The sequence below is a fragment of the Malurus melanocephalus genome, unplaced genomic scaffold (genome assembly GCF_030028575.1).
Source record: "Malurus melanocephalus ecotype Western Australia unplaced genomic scaffold, MMel_1.1 scaffold_169, whole genome shotgun sequence".
In the NCBI taxonomy this organism is placed as follows: Eukaryota; Metazoa; Chordata; class Aves; order Passeriformes; family Maluridae; genus Malurus; species Malurus melanocephalus.
In genome coordinates this window covers 122790-139989 of record NW_026623401.1, presented here as the reverse complement: position 1 = coordinate 139989, position 17200 = coordinate 122790, and the positions used below count along the sequence as shown (strand labels likewise).

The following is a 17200-nucleotide window of genomic DNA, read 5'->3' as shown; positions in this document are numbered from 1 at the left end:
TTTTTTTAAAAAGGGGGAAAAAAAAATTTACGTGTACAGAGAACAAAAAAGTCTATTTTCAGTTTTACTTTTGTATATAAACCTAAGATGGCCTCACTGGTGAAAATGAGAAAAAAAAAAAAACACACAAAAGAGAAAAAAAAATTAACAAAAACAAGGAGCTTCAGTTCATTTTTATGGATGCTGAAGATTTTCCACCTGTGCATTTGTCATGTGAGTTTTTCTGGTTTTTTTTCCCCTATGGTTTGGACACGAATGGCATTATTTTCTTTGCAGTTCCATACACAGGAAAGGAGCTGAACTTCTAAAGTTCAAGCTTGGGGGAGAGGGTTTTTTCTCCTTCACACGGTGGTGGAATCTCATTCCCCCATCCCRTATTTCATGCTGGTTTTATTCTGCTGGAAGCAGAGCAAACTCTCCTCTGTTTGCAGGCAGAGCCTTTCAGGAGTGGGTTTGGTTTTTTTGGGATTCTTTTTTTGTCTTTTCTGGTTCCCTGTGCCCTTCTCTCTGGACAGCTTCTCTTTTTGAATTCCGTGCTTTGGTCAGGTATGTCCATGTGACAGATTCCAGGGAATGGCAGGGAGCTGAGTGGCAGGGGCAGGCTGGAAATGGGGAAAATCCACTCCCTGCAGAGCATGCTGGGGAATGCTCACATTCCCGAGGCTGCCAGAGCTCTGGGRACATTTGGACAGCGCTCCCAGGGATGCACAGGGTGGGATTTTGAAATGCCTTGTGCAGGGCCTGGAGCTTAACTCTGACCCTCGTGGGTTCTTCCTGACTCGGAATATTCCACAATTCCACGATTTTGTCCTTCTCAAGGGCCAGGCTCCATCAGACGGCTGAGGAATGGCTCGAGGGATGAGGGGGAGCATTCTTGAGGAGTGGAGCCCCCAAAAAAGCATCATCTGGTATGGAGGGTTTTGTTTCTGAGAACTGAGTGATGAAATCCTGTCCAGACACCTTCAGATGTTCCATCAGTTCAATCTCAAGCCGTGTCCGTGTTCCCTCCTGGAGCTCCTTGGGCTTGGCCGTGCCCAGAACGGCCTTGGCAGCCCAGGCCTGCCTTTTCTGCCTGGAAAAATCCTCCCTGGGCCCCCTGGATCCATCCTGCTGCTGCTTCCCAGGGAACGGGGCCGTGCCCACCTGGCAGCCAGCGCAGATCCCAGTGCCCCGCATGGTCCGTGTGCTGAGCTCAGCCATCCCCACCCGTGGGTGTTCTGTGGGCAGCGGGGTCAGACCCCAAACCCACCCAGGAAAACCCCAGATCCACCCAGGAAAACCCCGTGGATGTTCTGTGGTCAGTGGGGGTCAGACCCCAAACCCACCCAGAAAACCCCAAACCCACCCAGGAATCCCCCCACACCCACAGTGTAGCTCTCCAGCCAACTCTCGTAGCGTAGTGGCTTTCAAAATTCACTTTTTGGCCTTGGAATTATTTGGATTTCCTGGATTTTTTTTCAGTATGTTGGAGCCATATTCCTGGTTTTTCTTAATTTTTTTTCTTTCAGTTGTGCATGACATAGGAATTTTATTTTTTTTTTCAACTGCTGGGTCATTTGGGCTGATCCGTTCTCCTTGAGGAGTGGAATGTGTAAATAGCTGGAATGCAGTTTTTTCAGGAGATTCTTTAAAAGTCAGAGAAGGGGGAGGGAAGGAAGCGATTCTCTTGTGTCCAAAGTCCACGTCAGAGAGAGAAATTATCCCCTCTGGTGTGAAAAATATTTTTGTAACTGGTTGAAAGTGCAGGTTACGAGTTTATCAGGAAAGAGAGTTAAGGAATACTAAAATTAGCAGATTCTCATCTGAATTTTTCACGTCCAAAAAAAAGAAACCTGTTGATTGCAAATAGCCGCTTCGAGCATCGACAAGGGCCACCTTTTGCCTATGAAGTCGTCTCAAAAAAAAGAAATAAATCTTGCATTGATTTATAAAAAAAAAGAGAAAAAAAACAGGAAAAAATTTTAAAAAACCAGGAAAAAAAAGCAAAAAAAAAAAAACTTTAATCCAAGTAGCATTAGGTATTGCTGTATGATCAGTCGTATGGTTCTTTGAAAGGTTCACATGATGTGGCATCAGAAATTCGTTTTTACGTGTTTTTACAGCATCCCCCCTCTGCCACTGAATAGTTTGACTTGAATTTTGGCAAAAACCAACTGTTTGTGTTTATATGTATATGTGTGTGTATATATGTATTTATAGATCCGTGTGTGCGAGTTCCAGGTGAGTTCCATAGTTTTTTTTCCCATGCATGTGGATTTCATACATATCTGGCTGATATATATATATATATATATATATTTCACCATACACCAATTTTATAATTTATTAAATGTCAGTTAAAAAAAAAAAAGAAATAAAAGGAATAGAAAATGGGAAAGACTTATTTTGGAAACGGTCTGATTTGGAAGTGATTCGGCCTCTCCAGCGGGAATCTCTTGTGTCTGGTTTAGCCGTGGATAAAGGACTATTCCCATGGATAAATGGCTATACCCATGGAGAAATGGGAATTCCAGAGCATTTTTGCTGTGTCTGGAAGGAGGGTGAATGCCCAGCTTTCCCAGGACCACAYGTATGCCAGCCCCTGGAATGCCTGTTGGGAATTTGGGATTGCCCCTGGCTGCTTTTCCCACCTTTCCGTGGATTTTTTAAGGATGACCCCAAGAGCTACTTCCGACAGCGAGGTTAAAGCTGTGTTGATCCTGTGGGAAGTGGGATCTGGCAGTGTTGGTATCCCAGGATTTGGGAATGGGAGCTGGGCTGGATGAGGCASTGTTGGGATCCTGGGATTTGGGAATGGGAGCTGGGCTGGATGAGGCACGGTTGGGATCCTGGGATTTGGGAATGGGAGCTGGGCTGGATGGGGTAGTGTTGGGATCCTGGGATTTGGGGATGGGGCAGTGTTGGGATCCTGGGATTTGGCGCTTTGGGCACGGACACCCCCCATTCCTGCTGTCCCGGTGGGAGGAGGCTCCGGTCCCTGCTGGAATTCCGTGCCCCCAGTGCTGGGCATGAATGGAACAGGAGGCTCAGCAGTTCTGCCCAGGGGGTTATCCGTGTGCTGAGGGAGTGTGCTGAGATGATACCTGTGAAATTTCCCAGCTAAATCCACAGAAAMCCTGCTTGAAATTCCAGAACCCTGGTCCTGCTCTAAGGCTGCTGAGATCAAGGTGGGATAAAAACAAGGATCAGAGGGGTTTTAATCAGCCTGAGGTCAACTGGGGAGGTTTTTCCTGGTGAATTTTCCTGGGGTGGTTTTTCCTGGTGAATTTTCCTGGGGTGGTTTTTCCTGGTGAATTTTCCTGGGGGAGATTTTTCCTGGTGAATTTTCATGGTATGGAGAAGGGGCATTTCCCTGGCCCTGTTTTCCCTGGCAGCCAGCCCAGAATGCGGTGACCCCAAACACCTGATCGGTCATGCTGCCTTGTTGGATACCCAGGAGACCTCGCCCACAAGTTCCTTGTGCCCCAATCCTGAGACTTCAACGCTTTTCCAGATAATTTCCTTGAACCTGACAGGTGTTGCTACATTTGGTTTATTTCAAACAAACTCACTTTTTGTTTCCCCAGGAATCGGGGGGAAGCCCAAGGAAGCTTCCCCATCAGCGCTAAATGAAGGCAAAACCAGGCTTTGGAAAGGCAAAAGATGGCTCTTGAGTCCAGCTAAAAACTGGGAAAAGGAGAAGGAAAACCTTCCAGGTTCCGCTCTTCACAAATCCCACTCTGGGTTTCAGTAGTCGACCGTGGGGAGGCAGATGAGACGCACGAATTCCTCGTATTTGATGGTTCCGTTTGGACCAACCTTGGCTTCTTTCAGGAGATCATCGACTGCAAAAAGGGAAATGCAGTTAGGGTGGAATGTGCTGGGGGTGTTGGGATTTCCCAAAGAAAAGCAGCCCTGCAGGATTTGGGGTTTGGGGTGTTTTTGTCAGTGATAACCTCTGGGGTCAGGTGGAGGTGGTCAGGTGAGGGTTTCCAATTGGCATCAATTAGCCCTTGGATTTTAATTTCATGTCAAACTCTTTGGGGCAGAATATTCATCTTTTGGCATTCCACAGGGAAAAGATTCACACTTTAAGTCCAATGGGCTTTTGGGTTTATTGAGCCTCTCAGAGTCAAATTTCTGATGACCTGGACAGGTTTAGGGTTTGTTTTTCCTTTGCTGCCTTCTGCTGGCACAAGGCCCTTCCTCATCCCAGATTTGACTGCATAGGAAAACCAGGAAGGAAGGAAGGTGGTGAGGGTTTATCCCTGTGGGAATTGTGGGATACCTTCCTCCTCAGAGAGCTTCTCGCCCAGCCGGGTGAGCTTGGCCCGGAGCTCGGGGACGGCGATGACGCCCCTTTTCTGCCGGTCAATCATGGCCAGGGCTCGCAGGATCTCCTTCTCGGGCTCCTCCTGCTTCATCTGCCGGTACATGATGTTCAGGAAGGTGGAGAAGTCCAGCTCAGCGTTCCTGTCTGGGAAAGGAAGGGCAGATCCTTKAGGAATGGCTCCATTTCGGGGGATGGATCTAGGATTGAACATCCCCCCCTGCTCCTCCCCCCAGTTCCCCTTTCCTGGGGTTTCTCTTCCCTGCCTTTGGAGTTTCATTTCACTGCCCCYGACTTGGATGAGGGCACAGCACCGCTAAAGGCTTTTCTCCTCAAACCCCATTTAGAACTTTGTTCAATTTGCGCTCTGAACTTTTATCCCGAATTTTTAATGCCCTCCCCCCCACACCTGTTCTCAGGATTCTTCCGTCTTTTTGCTTTGAATTTTTCCTACAGATCTGTAGCTGAACACCTCTCTGTGCTCTCCTACCTCTTCTGGTTGGCCTGGAYAGTTTCCCACCCTCAAAATCCATATAAATGTGTTTGTCTCCCACTTCTCTAGAAACTTTCGGGGTTTTAATGACACTGTTTTAATCTGTGGGCCGGATTTAGCCCATCACAATGGCTTTCAGTGACAGCTCTGGATAGGTGCTCCCTCCTGTGCTCCAGCAGGCTGTGGAGCATCCTGACTCTGGAAAAATCTCAATTTTTCCACCTTTAATCCATGTTTTTGCCATCTRTGCCCATGGCTCACCGATCTTGTGCAGCTGCAGGTGTCTCTGCACCTCTCCTGGTGTGGGGCTGGCTCCCAGGCACCTCATCACAGCCAGCAGGTCCGAGGCTCTGATCTTGCCTTTTTGTTTCTTGTCATACAGGGAGAAGCATTCCTTGAACTCTAATTAAGAACCGGAACTCAGTTATGCCATGTGAGCTCCCCCGGAGCACTCCCACTCCGCCGCCCCGCGGCCTCGGCAGCGTTCCCGACAGGATCTGGTGTCAGCCTTGGCAGCATTCCCGCCGGGATCTGGTGTCAGCCTTGGCAGCATTCCCGCCGGGATCTGGTGGCAGCCTTGCCAGGAGGGTGATGGGCAGCAGGGGAGCGCCAGGGGCAATTAAAATCCAGCTTTGGGAAGAGCTGCGCTAATTGGGGCCCTGCAGCCTAATGAGCAGGACTGGAGAGGGAGCCGGGCTGCAGAACGGAGGATATTGTTCCAAAAATGCTTTCCCGGCCTTCGGGGGGTGGGAGAGGGTGCTGAGGGAAAGGGGATGGTGAAAGAGGGAGATGGGAAATGTTGGAGGTAGAAGATGTTGGAGGTGGAGGATGATGAGGGTGGGGGATGATGAAGGTGGGGSATGCTGGGTGTGGAGGATCCCGAGCTCTGCTGCATCTCCCCCTCTCCCCATCCCCCTCGCCTATGGTATTCCCATTTTTCCATCCCGGCTTGCAGCTGACCTGGAGAAGGCTGGGAGCTCTCATCCCTTTTCCCAGCCCGCTCCCGGCGCTGCCGGGCGAGTTGCGCGGGCCTGGTTCGGTGCCATCCCCCTGTTCCTGTCTCCTCTGTCCCCAGCCCTCGATGCAGGGGCGTGTGCAGGGGCCCGGGGGTATCCCAGGGGTGTCCCGGGGGTGTCCCAGGGATGTTCCGGGGGTGTCCCAGGGGTGTTCCGGGGGTGCCCGCGGGCGCCGTGGCCTCCCCTGCCCCGGCCGCCGCCTCCTCCGCTCGCCAATCCCGCTGAGCCCTGGGCACTGCCGATTATCAGATTTGCAATAATACTCTTATTTATTTCAGCTCCCTTCGGCCATTCCCGGAGCATTCCCGGCCCCGGGCACTGCTCCCCTTTTCCAGGCTGGGTCGCAGTGGGAATTCTGCACCGTCTGCTTCCTCCTCCTCCTCTCCCATCTCTCCGAAACCCTCCGCGATTGGAACTGGGCACCTGGAATATCTCCCGCTCGCTGGGGGATTGGGAGGGGGCTGCCCGCTCTTTGCGGATCCCAGTGCAAACGGGAGCTTGTGAGGTGTGAAATGTTAATGGAATTGGGGAGATTTCCCTGTTTTCCGAGCGAGCAGATCCCGGGAGAGCTGGGAGRAGGGGGAGTGAGGAAGAACGGCCCACAGTGAGACACTTTGGGGCGAAATGCCGTTYTTTTCTATATTTACATCAATTTGATCTTGCGAATTAAACCCCGAGCCCGAACAAACCCGGACCTACCATTGATCTGATCCTGGGACAGAAACTTTGCCTGGAGCAGGAAGCGGGGAAAGAAAAGGAGAGAAAAAAAAAAACCAAACAGCTTTAAAATCTGGCTCGGGGGGCGGAGTGAGGGATCGGATCAGTCTGCAGCGCTTCACTCACCATGATTTTGGGGGAAATCCGCTGGGTTTGGGTTTCCCGGCTGGAGGGGAGGCGGCTGCTGCCACTTTTGCCGTTGATTAAGGGCTAAAGTCCGGCAGCGCCGGGCGGAGGTGGCGCGGCTGTAATAAATACCCGCTGCTATGGCTACGGGAGCTGAGCCTGCCCGGATCCCGCTCCCAGCKCAGCTCCGGCTCCCACCGGGAAAAAGGATCTTCCCAGCCTTGCCGAGCCTCGGGATGAGGTTTGGGAATGTTTGGGGCCGCGCCGGTTGAGCCCAGCTTGGATAGTCCCGAAAAGCTGCACCTCGCTTGCTGCTGGGAGAGGGGGAAAATCCRGCCCCGATGGAATTTGCCGAGGCCTCCGGGGAAGGGCGAGGGGATTTAGGGCTTTGAAGGGGGTTGTGCGGGGAAATAGGGTCTGGAAGGACCGCTGGAATTAGGGCAGAGCTGAGAAGGGGTTTTGCGGTAGGGTAAAAGATCGCTGTGGTCTGAGTAATACCCACAGGTGGATGCAGAGCCGGGCCGGGGAACATCCAGACATAGGGACCGAACATTCCCAGACATAGGGATCGAAGCCTTTCAGGGACAGCCCCTGCTCGGTCCCGGTGCCGTATCCCAGCTCCCAAAACCTGCTGGGATAAAGCCGCTGCAGGAAGCACTGGGAGCCCGGAGCTTCTCCCGAATGTTTTCATTCCCTGTTTCCCTGGGAGCTTCTTCCCCTCCGCCGCCGGGGCTGGTTCGCAGGGAGCTCTGACACGAAGGGATCGGATGGAAGGACCCCGGGATGCAGCCGGAGCTGCGGGAGCTCTGCCCCGGGGCTGGGGAAGGGCGAGCGGGAGCTGCTCGGGCATCAGCGCCACCTCCCTGATGCTGCCTTTGGACTGCGTTTGTTGGGAATCCTGAGGAATTCTCATTCTGAGCTAGAGCAGAAGGTGGTGGTGCACAGATCCCGGGAGTTCACCCCCTGCCTGAKAAATTTTGGGGCCGTTTGGGGGGAATTGGCCTCTCCTGCGCTCGACAGCGAGGGTTGAGCCCCGGCAGAGCTCCAGGGAAGCGGATCCCAGGTAGGATCAGCCCCTTCCCGTGTTTACTCCTCCGGGGAGCGTGGGAGGAGCAGCTCCGGCTGCACGCCAGGGCGGGGGAGGGCGGGAGCTTCCCGGGAAACCCCTCCCATTCCCAGCCGGGATGCTCCGTGGGATGATGACGATGGGAATATCGGGTCTCACCAGGGGCCCGGAGGGATTTGGTGCTGTCCAAAGGACCTGAGGAAGTCCCGCAGGGAGCTGGGTCATGGAATTGTGAGGGTAAATCCAGGGAGGCCGGCCCCAAGCTCTTTTCAAAGTGTTAAAATACCCTTTTTTTGGGAACGACTCTCCCAGGCCAGGTGCAGCCACCACACAGCGCTTCCCACAGCTACCGTCGGGCAGGAATTTATTCGAAATACATTAATCTACATTAGAAAAACTAGATTTTTTTTTTTTCCCTTCAAATCCCTCTGAAGTATCAAAACTTAGAAACTCTCCTTGGCGGYGTGGAGGGTGCTGACGTGCAGGGTGTAGAAGGCCCAGGGCTCGGGGATGTAGATCACACCTGGGTATTTCTTCCTGAGGATTTTGTCRTTCCACAGCCAGCCCACCCAGGCAGCGATGAGCAGCAGGGCGATGCTGAAGGATGCAAAGAGGAAGAGCCCGTTGCTGTCCAGCACCAGCCCTTTCCGCCGCTGGTGCATCACCAGAGCCATCATGGCGAAGAAGGTGAAGATGTAGAGGATGAAGATCTGGCCCTCRGTCACCAGGTACCTGCACAGGGAAAGCACCTCTGATCTCAGCTCTGATTGATTTCAGCTTTTGGAAATTTCAGCTTTTTCAGATTTTCAGCTCTGATTGATTTTGGATCTGATTTACTTTATTTCAGCTCTGATTTGTTTCAGCTCCCTCTAGCCATTCTCAGAGCATTCCTGGTCCCTGGCACTGCTCCCCTTTCCCAGGCTGGGTCACAGTGGGAATTTGGAGTCCCTGCACTGCCTCGTTCCTCATCCTTGTCCTCATCCTCGTCCTCCTCCATTCCTGGGATATTCCCAGGCTGTTCCTGGGATACTCCTGGGGTATTCCCTGGGTATTCCTGGGTTATCCCCGGGGTATTCCTGTGGTATCCCTGGCATATTCATGAYTATCCTGGGGTATTCCCAAGGTATTCCTAAGTTATGCTGGGGTATCCTGGGTCATCCCAGACTATTCCCAAGGTACTTCTGGATTATCCCAGGGCATTCCCCCCTCCTCCCGAGGGCACAGCAGYCACTCACCAGTAGTAGAGGCTGCTGGGCCCCATCAGCAGCAGGGCAGCCGCCGGCACCCGGCTCCGCTGTGCGGCGGGGGTGAAGCAGCCGGTGAAGTAGATGAACAGGATCAGGAAAAACGGGATGTACCTGCAGGGATGGACAATTCCCAACGCTGGGGGGAGCCCAGGAGGGGTTGGACCCCCCAAGACCCCACCCAACCCTGGAGCAGCCCCTGTGCTGAGCCTGAGGATCCATCGGGGGAAGACCAGGGAGGGGCTGGGCTTGTCCCAGCTGCTCCTCAGAGCAGGAGAATTCCCCAATCCCAGGCAGGAAAAGCCCGAATTTGCTGATCAAGGCAAAAGCTKGGCTCCAGCGCTCCTTGAACAATTCCAGTTCCTGCATTCCCAGGCTCTGGAGCCCCCTGTGGTGCCTGGGCTGAGCTGCAGGGAAGCAGGATGGGGAGCAGCATTTCAGTGACACCACAGAGCCCTTTTTCCTTAAAAAAATGCGATTTGCACGCTTTAAGCACTCCAAATGGAAATCAGCTAGGAGAGCCCGATGGAGAGAGATTTCCCTGCACTCCCAGGATCATCCAGCAGCGTATCAAGGCACGCTCAGGCATTTTGGGCTCCTGGATTGGGGTGTTTGGGGCACAGCCAGGAGTGCTGACACCGGGAGAAACCTCCTCCAACCTCGATACCCCCTGGAAATCCCAGCTGTTCCTCCAGCTCCCARCATTCCCCCATCCCAGAAATACCCCTGAGCCAGAGGGGATTTTCCAGGGGCCATAATCCCCCTGGCAAGGAGAACATTATCTCCAGCCAGCTCAGGCTCTGCCCTTCCCCCCGCGCCATCCCAGGGGCTCAGGAGCGCCTGGGAATCACTCACCACATGGAATGACCCAAATATTCGTCGTAGTARTAGAGGAGCTCAAAGGAATCAATCTGCAATGACACAGGGATTAAACACCGGGGCATCAAAGCACTGTAATTCCTATAGTTTATAAATATAAAGAATAATCATTCCTGTATTGTATTAATATAAATAATAACAATTCCTATATTTTATAAATAATAACAATTCCTATATTTTACAAATAATTACTATATTTTCTAAATAGAAATAATATAAATTCTTACCTTTTACAAATAATTACTACATTTTCTAAATATAAATAAGAATTCCTATATTTTCTAAATAACATTCCATAAATAATTCCTATATTTGATAAAGAAATTATTTATAATATAAATAATTCCTTTATTTTATTAAAGCATTAAAGCACCATAATTCCTATATTTTATAAATAATAATAATTCCTGTATTTTCTCAATAATAGAAATKCCTATATTTTATCAATAATTCCTATATTTTCCAAATATAAATAAGAATTCCTATATTTTCTAAATAGTAGAAATTCCCATATTTTATAAATAATTCCTATATTTAATAAATAAACTATTTATATTTGCTATATTTTATCAATAATTCCTATATGTTCTAAATATAAATAACAGTAATTCCTGCATTTTRCAAATAATACAAATTCCTATATTGTATAAAGAATTCCTCTATTTTACCMATAAATTATTTATAACATAAATAACTAATTCCCGTATTTTATAAATAATTCCCCGAGTTGCTCCCCTTACCAGGGTCTCGGGTTTGAGGTTCCTGATGATGGGGTTCTCCCTGACGGACAGGTGGTGCTGGTACCCGCTGAAGATGAGCCGATGGTTAACCGAGTCACCCACCAGGTGGATGCTGGCACCCATGACAAAGGTGATGATGCTGACGTAGACCATGGAGCGGGGCAGGGTCTTGGGGGACCTCTCGATGAGCTGCGGGCACAGGGAGGAGGTGGGCATGGCAGGGAGGCAGCGGGGACACGGCAGCCACGGCCCTCTGCCAGATTTGGGGGGTTCTGCACCAGGAATTCCTCACCAGAAATGAGCAGAGCCCGTTGGTCAGGGAGGAATGGCTGTGGTGTTCCCAGCTCTGGGAAAGACCGTGGATTTCCCAGCTCTGGGAAACCAGAATTTTCCAGTGGTTTTCCCAGCTCTGGGAAAGGCCGTGGTGATCCCAGTTTTGGGAAAGGCCAGAGTGTTCCCAGCCCTGGAAAGGCCGTGGATTTCCCAGCTCTGGAAAACCAGAATTTTCTAGCTTTCCAGTGGTTATCCCAGCTCTGGGAAAGGCCGTGGATTTCCCAGCCCCGGGAAAGGCCATGGATTTCCCATCTCTGGGAAACCAGAGCTTTCCAGCTTTCCAGTTGTTTTCCCAGCCCTGGGGAAGGCCATGGTGTTCCCAGCCCTGAAAAGACCATGGATTTCCCAGCTCTGGGAAACCAGAGCTTTCCAGTGGTTATCCCAGCCCAGGGAAAGGCCGTGGATTTCCCAGCTCCGGAGAGGATGTAGAAAGCTGGATGTGCCCTCCAGTGGCAGCAGAGCCTCCAGCACGCTCAGCCCCTCACACRCTTCCCTCCCCTCCTGGCCAGTTCAGAATTCTCCAGTGGAGCATTTTCCAAGTGAACATTCTGGGGTTCCTTTCACTTCCTTTCCAATGGAATGGGGCTCAGCTTCCCGTGTTTGTTCCTCAGGGATGAGCTGCGTTTGACCCCAGATCAGGAGGAGCAAAACCAGCTGGGGCACCTTCCTGGGCACCGCTTCCCATGCCAGGCTCTCCCTGTCCTACCCAGAGCTCCCTGCCGGGTGAGGCTGACCCAGGGGCTGGAATTGGGGCAGGAATCTCAGAAAGGAGCTCCAAACTCAGCTTGCAGAGCAGTGGAGACCTCCCAAGCCAAATCCCAGCTCCAGGGGTTCCAGCTCCAGAAGATGCCCCAAGGCTGGAATTGTCCCAGCATTGGGATCAGCCAGGGCCCCCCCTCTCCCTAAATCCGCTTTGCAGCCCTCCCCAACCRGGCAAAAGCTCCTTATTTGTGTTTAATTTCGAGGCTTAACTTTCCCTTTCCCCGGAACCGTGGCACGAATGACTCTGGGAGTCACAGAGGACAAGGAGACCACAAGGTCCTGGGTGGCTCCAGGGGGAGAGGAGGGTGGGACACGTCCTCGGAGGGGACACTGGGCCAGGGAAACGCTCCCTGAATAACAATTGGGATTTTCCTGTGGATGAACCCTTGGTGCAGAGCTGCCAGGAAAATCCCAGATGGCAAACTGAGCCCCCAGCCAGCAGGAATCACCCGGGAAGGGTCAGCTTCCACATCCTGAATATTCTCTGTTTTCCCACCGGCCTTTAAAATCTCCCAGAATCTCGAGAGGGAATCATTTCCATCTCAGGCCATAATTCAGTTCCTAGCTGACAAAGGGTAAAATATATTTATAATTGCTTTCTCCCAAGTATTTAACAGACAAAGATTCCTAATGATCTGATAGTCTTTAACCCCATCCTAATGATCTGATAGTCTTTAACCCCATAAATGGTTTATGGGATCCAGAGGCTGGCAGCTGGAGCCAGATAAATTCCAGCTCTGGACACAATGCCAGTGCAATTAAGCTCTGGACAACTGAAAAAATCTAYTTCACTTCCAGCTGTCTTTTAAGCCGAGGATGGATGTTGTCCTAAAAATATCCTTTGGGAGAAGGGCTCTGACTGCTCCTGGGGGGAACGATTTGCTTCAAATACACAGGAAATGGAGGGGCTCTTTAAAAGGTAGCCTCACAAATCCTTCCTGGAGTGTTTATTAATATTGTCCTGAAATTCTTCCTCACAGGCAGGAGTTTGGGAATAAGCAACATCCAAGAACCTCTGAACCTTTACTAATTGCCTTTTACACCCAGTAATGTGGAAAAACCCAAACATTSCCAGGTTTACCTTGAGCAGAAGAAAGGGTGTGATAACGTTGTAAGCCATGTGGAAATAATCGCCAGCGCTGGGCTTGTTGAGAGGAAACCATTCCAGAGGGAGGATTATCTGGGAGAGAAGGAAGAGCACTGGGACATCAGTGATCACGGAACAGAGACAGGGAAAAGGGAAATGTTTGGATCACTTRGGAATGGTCAGCTGGACCTCAGGGGACTGTTGGGAGCCAGGCTGGGCAGCTCTGCTTGGAGCAAACTTCCCAAAAATCCCCCTCTGGAAGCGGTGCCGGTGCACAGCGCCCTTCCAGCCCAGTTCACTGCTGTCCCTGCCCGCTGCTGGGAAGCTGTGGGGCCAAGGAAGGCGTTTGGAATCCTGCAACAATTCCCGATCTTCCTGAACCTTCTGCCAGGCTCCAGCTATAAAAAATTCCATCAGAATGGAATTGCCCCTTCTGCCCTGCTCCAGCTGGAAGCAGCAGCCCCAACCCCTGGAGATGTAGGGAAGGAATGGGGAAGAGCAGGAGGAGCCCCCCAAACCCTTTTTGGTGGGAAAACAGAGAGGTGGGGGAGAGAACRGGGAACAGGGAGATGGGAGCAACGCACTTGACCCCAGTGCCACCAGTGCATGGCAGCGGTGCCAGCTCCTCTGGGACCYCCCTCGGGGACAGGGCACAGCCCCKGGGGACCCCRGCCCTGTCCCCTCACTCACCATGGCAATGGGGCGCCCGAAGTCCAGCACCCAGTTCTGCAGGGTGAAGTAGAACCACAGRTCCAGGTGGAACGGGGACGTCTTGAAGGTGTCCTCGCCCTTCACCGCCCCGTGCCTGGAGGAGACACAGGGACACGGACCCAGAGAGCAGTGTTGGGAGGAGGCAGAGCTGCATTCCCCCACAAAACCCGCGCTTCCCTGGCTCCGGGATCTGTGGGATAACCCAGCTGAGGAGCGGGCAGGACAGAAGGGCATGAAACTGTCACCATCCCTGACCTGTCCCCGTAGGAAGGCTCTTCCTGGCAGAGGAGCAGCACAAAAGCAAGGTGAAAAGTGCTGAATTAAGTGCAACTATTTTTAACTTTTGCCTGATGAAGCAAAATCCTAACTCCCAGGAGTTCGGCTGAGTGCTAAAAACGCAGCGATGCCCRGTGGAATTCCAGCACTGGGATGCTCTGGATGCATCATCACCTTCAGCTCCTGCTCCAGAGATCCTCTGCCTCTGCAGAGGCCGGATCCAACCCCGCTGGGGTCTTTCCATCAAATATCCCTCCAGCACCTCGGGTGGCACCTGCACCTCCCGGAGGGAAAAGCAGATCAATCACTCTCCCGGTGCCGAGACCAGAACGGGATCAGCTGGATCAGCCTCGRGCTTGGGCTGCCTGAGCCCGTGGTCCAAAGTCCATGGAAGGTGTCCCTGCCCACAGCAGGGGCTTGAAATGAGAGGACCTTTAAAGTGCCTTCCTCCCCAAACCATTCTGAGACGATTCARTGAACCCCAATGGCTGCAGGATGAGGACAGGGTACCCTGGATGAGCTGGGAATGCTGCGGCTCCCAGAAGAGCTTGTCAGACCCTGGATCGGTTGGGATAACCCAGGTAAGCCGGGATGCCCTGTRCAAAGCCAAGTGGGGAACCTTGGGGAACCTGGACGCTCTGGGATGCCCTGGAACCCGCAGCATCCCGGCCCGGGTGGTTGGTACCCGGGATGGGGCCGGGCTGTCCTGGGGGGCTCGGGGCAGGGTGAGTCAGGGGGATTGGATGGGATGAGGATCCCCAGGGAATGCAGGGTGGATTTTCCCGTCCCCAGCCCCTCCGAGCCCCGGTCCCGCTCACCTGCCCGGGTAGAGCGGCCCGGCGGGCAGCGGGGAGCCCGGAGCCGCCGCCGGGAACGGCCGGCGCCGCGCCGAGCCCTGCATGAGCCCGGCCGGGGCTGCCGGCCCCGCTGCCGGTGCTGCTGCCTGTCCCGGTGCCGTTCCCGGTGCCGCTCCCGGTGCCTGCCCGGTGCCTGTCCCGGTGCCGCTCCCGGCTCCGCCCGGCCGGGCCCGCGGAGCAGCGGCGGCTGCGCGGGGGCGGCCCCGGGACCGCCCCGGTGGGGCGGGGGCAGCGCGGGCTCCGCTCCGCTTCCTTCATCGCTCCGCTCCCTTCATCGCTCCGCTCCCTTCATCGCTCCGTGCTCGGTGCCACCGGCCCGTCCCTGCAGCCCCCGAGCACCGGGAGATCGCCGCGTTCAACCCCGTGTTTGCCCCGTGTTTGCCGGGGATCCACTCCTGGCTCTGGTCCGGCCCCAGACTGGGATCGGAGGGGGAAAGGCTGGCAGGGAACACGCAGGGCATTCTGTGCAATCCATCGCTCCGAGCCCCAGGGTTAATGGGAATCGGGAGCTGCAGCTCCTGGCGGCCACGAGCTGATTCTCCCGAGTTTSCGTTTCCCCGGATCCCGGCCCAAAGCACAGGGACAGTGTGACTGCGGATCCGTGMGATACGGGTGCTCTGCTGTGTCCCCTGTGCCTGCTTTTGGCTGGATGAATCCATCGGGCTGGGGTGACTCACAGGCACGGGAAGGGTGGGGCAGGGAGAGGACTAAATTTGCACTCCTTGGGGTTTGGAGGTTTGGGTTTAAATCGGGAGGTGCATCTGAACCAAGCAGASTGAAGGCCCAGCTTCAGGGGTGCTGCTCGTCAGGGCATTGAATGGACAAAGAGGTTTAGTGGGATCCCAGAACAGTTTGGGTGGGAAGGGACCTTCGAGATCATCCAGTGCCACCCCCTGCTGCGGGCAGGGACATTTTACACCCTCCCAGGGTGCTCCAAGCCCCGTCCAGCCTTGCCTTGGACACTCCCAGGGATCCAGGGGCAGCCACAGCCAGGGCCTCATCAGCCTCAAGTAAGGAAGGTTGGAGGCACCAAAACCCTTCAGCTGYGGGGCAGATTGAGGACTCAGGCTGGGCACGGAGGCCCAGCATCCCTGGGGTGGGAGTTCTGTGTGCCCATCCCCATCCCTGTTCCCTTGGATGTGCACAGCGTGCCATGGAATGGTGTCAGGACAATCACAGGGAGCTGTGCCTCAGCCTTCCACTGAAGGAAGATGGTCCCACCGAAGCTGAGGGGGCTCCCAGAAGCTGCAGAACTGAGATTTGGAGCCCTCTTCCTCAAGGGATCCTCTCCGTGCCATTCCTGCCCCCCAGCAGCAACATGGGTGGCACCTGGAAAAAATATCCCTGAAAAATGGAGGAGATCACTGMGATAACAGAGCCAGGTTCCACTTAATCTTACCAGGACCCTGCTTGTCACACCGTGCCCGACACGGCCCCGTGGCCCTAAAGAGCTGATCCTGGCCAGCCAGGGCTGACCAGGGCCTGTCTCGTGTGCCCTGCTGTCCCCTGCTGTCCCCTGGGCTCTCCGGGCTCCGGCTGCTGCTCCGTGGATAATGCACAGCCCACAAAGAGCCGTGGCTCCGGTTGCAGGGCCCCACATTAACAATTAACAGGACTGCGACCGGATCCTCTGCAGGACAATGGGGGTGACAGACGGGGCCCGGGCTGGTGTCCCCTTACTGCCGGGGGCTCGTGTGGCCATCCTGGCGTGGGGCACCTCCGGAGGGGCTGCCAAGGGCTGGGGAGGTGCCCAGCAGGGGGTTGAGGTGACAGGAGTGTGACAAGGCTGGTGTTGGTGTCCCCAAAAGCAGGGGTGAAGGTCCTGTGTGCACTGGAGATGGGGTGGGAGCATGACCAAGGTGAGGAGAGCTGCTGGTTCTGGCTGAAAAAACCCAAATGGAATCCAACCCAGCTGAACCCAGCCCAGCCCAATCCAACTGAACAAATTCCAGCCCAGCTGAGCCCAGCCCAAACCAAGCCAGTCCAACTAATCCAGCCCAATCTCTCTACAATTCCCTGACAGGAGGGGGTGGGTGTCAGGCTCTGCTCCCAGGGAATGAGGGACAGGATGAGAGGACATTTGCTTAACCTGCACCAGCTGAGGTTGAGGTTGGATTTAAGTTGGAGATCAGGAGGAATTTCTCCATGGAAAGGGTGGTCAGGCCTTGGAAGGGGCTGCTCRGGGAGGTTTGGAGTCCCCATCCCTGGAGGGCAGGCCTGGAGGTGGCTCAGAGCTCTGGGCTGGGGACAAGACTGGCATCGGGCACAGCCGGACTGGATAATCCTGGACATCTTTCCAACTTCAGTAACTGTGCGGTGGAAATGCAGATGAAAGGCTGAGGTGGTCAGGCTGGCAGCTGTCTGTGTGCAGTGGTATTTATTGCTGGCTCTGGCGCTGGAGGCCGGGCCGGGCGGTGTTGCGGCGCTGTCCCAGCCCAGTCCCGGTGGAGCTGGAGCGGCCTCCGCGCTCCGGAGCGCTTTCCCAGCCCCGTTCAGCTGCGGCTGCTGCGCGCCCCGGAACGGCCGCGCCGGGCCGGTGTTGCCGGGCGGCCCCGCGGGCGGGCGGGCGCTCCGGAGCGGTTCC

The 17200-nt window shown here is 54.0% G+C and overlaps 2 protein-coding genes across 2 annotated transcripts; both read right to left on the bottom strand.

Annotated features, from left to right (window-relative positions):
• Positions 1–3518: 3518 nt before the first annotated feature.
• On the bottom strand, positions 3519–6790 carry CALML4 (calmodulin like 4). The gene is made up of 5 exons (XM_057372282.1): positions 6662–6790; positions 6518–6548; positions 5064–5204; positions 4268–4456; positions 3519–3824 (listed from the first exon to the last, which is right to left on the bottom strand). The coding sequence occupies exons 1-5, from the start codon at positions 6662–6664 to the stop codon at positions 3727–3729; spliced, it is 462 nt and encodes a 153-aa protein (XP_057228265.1). The 5' UTR covers positions 6665–6790; the 3' UTR covers positions 3519–3726.
• Positions 6791–8053: 1263 nt separating this feature from the next.
• On the bottom strand, positions 8054–14771 carry CLN6 (CLN6 transmembrane ER protein). The gene is made up of 7 exons (XM_057372278.1): positions 14578–14771; positions 13463–13577; positions 12767–12865; positions 10591–10779; positions 9827–9882; positions 8963–9085; positions 8054–8459 (listed from the first exon to the last, which is right to left on the bottom strand). Exons 1-7 carry the CDS (start codon positions 14658–14660, stop codon positions 8171–8173), a joined length of 954 nt encoding a protein of 317 aa, XP_057228261.1. The 5' UTR covers positions 14661–14771; the 3' UTR covers positions 8054–8170.
• Positions 14772–17200: the final 2429 nt, after the last annotated feature.

Excerpts from the sequence above, each read along its gene's own strand:
- CALML4 (XM_057372282.1), bottom strand. Across the intron at positions 5,205-6,517 it reads GTCCCAGGATCAGATCAATG|AGTTCAAGGAATGCTTCTCC; the intron begins GTAGGTCCGGGT and ends GTTCTTAATTAG. Across the intron at positions 3,825-4,267 it reads GAAGCTCTCTGAGGAGGAAG|TCGATGATCTCCTGAAAGAA; the intron begins GTATCCCACAAT and ends CCCTTTTTGCAG.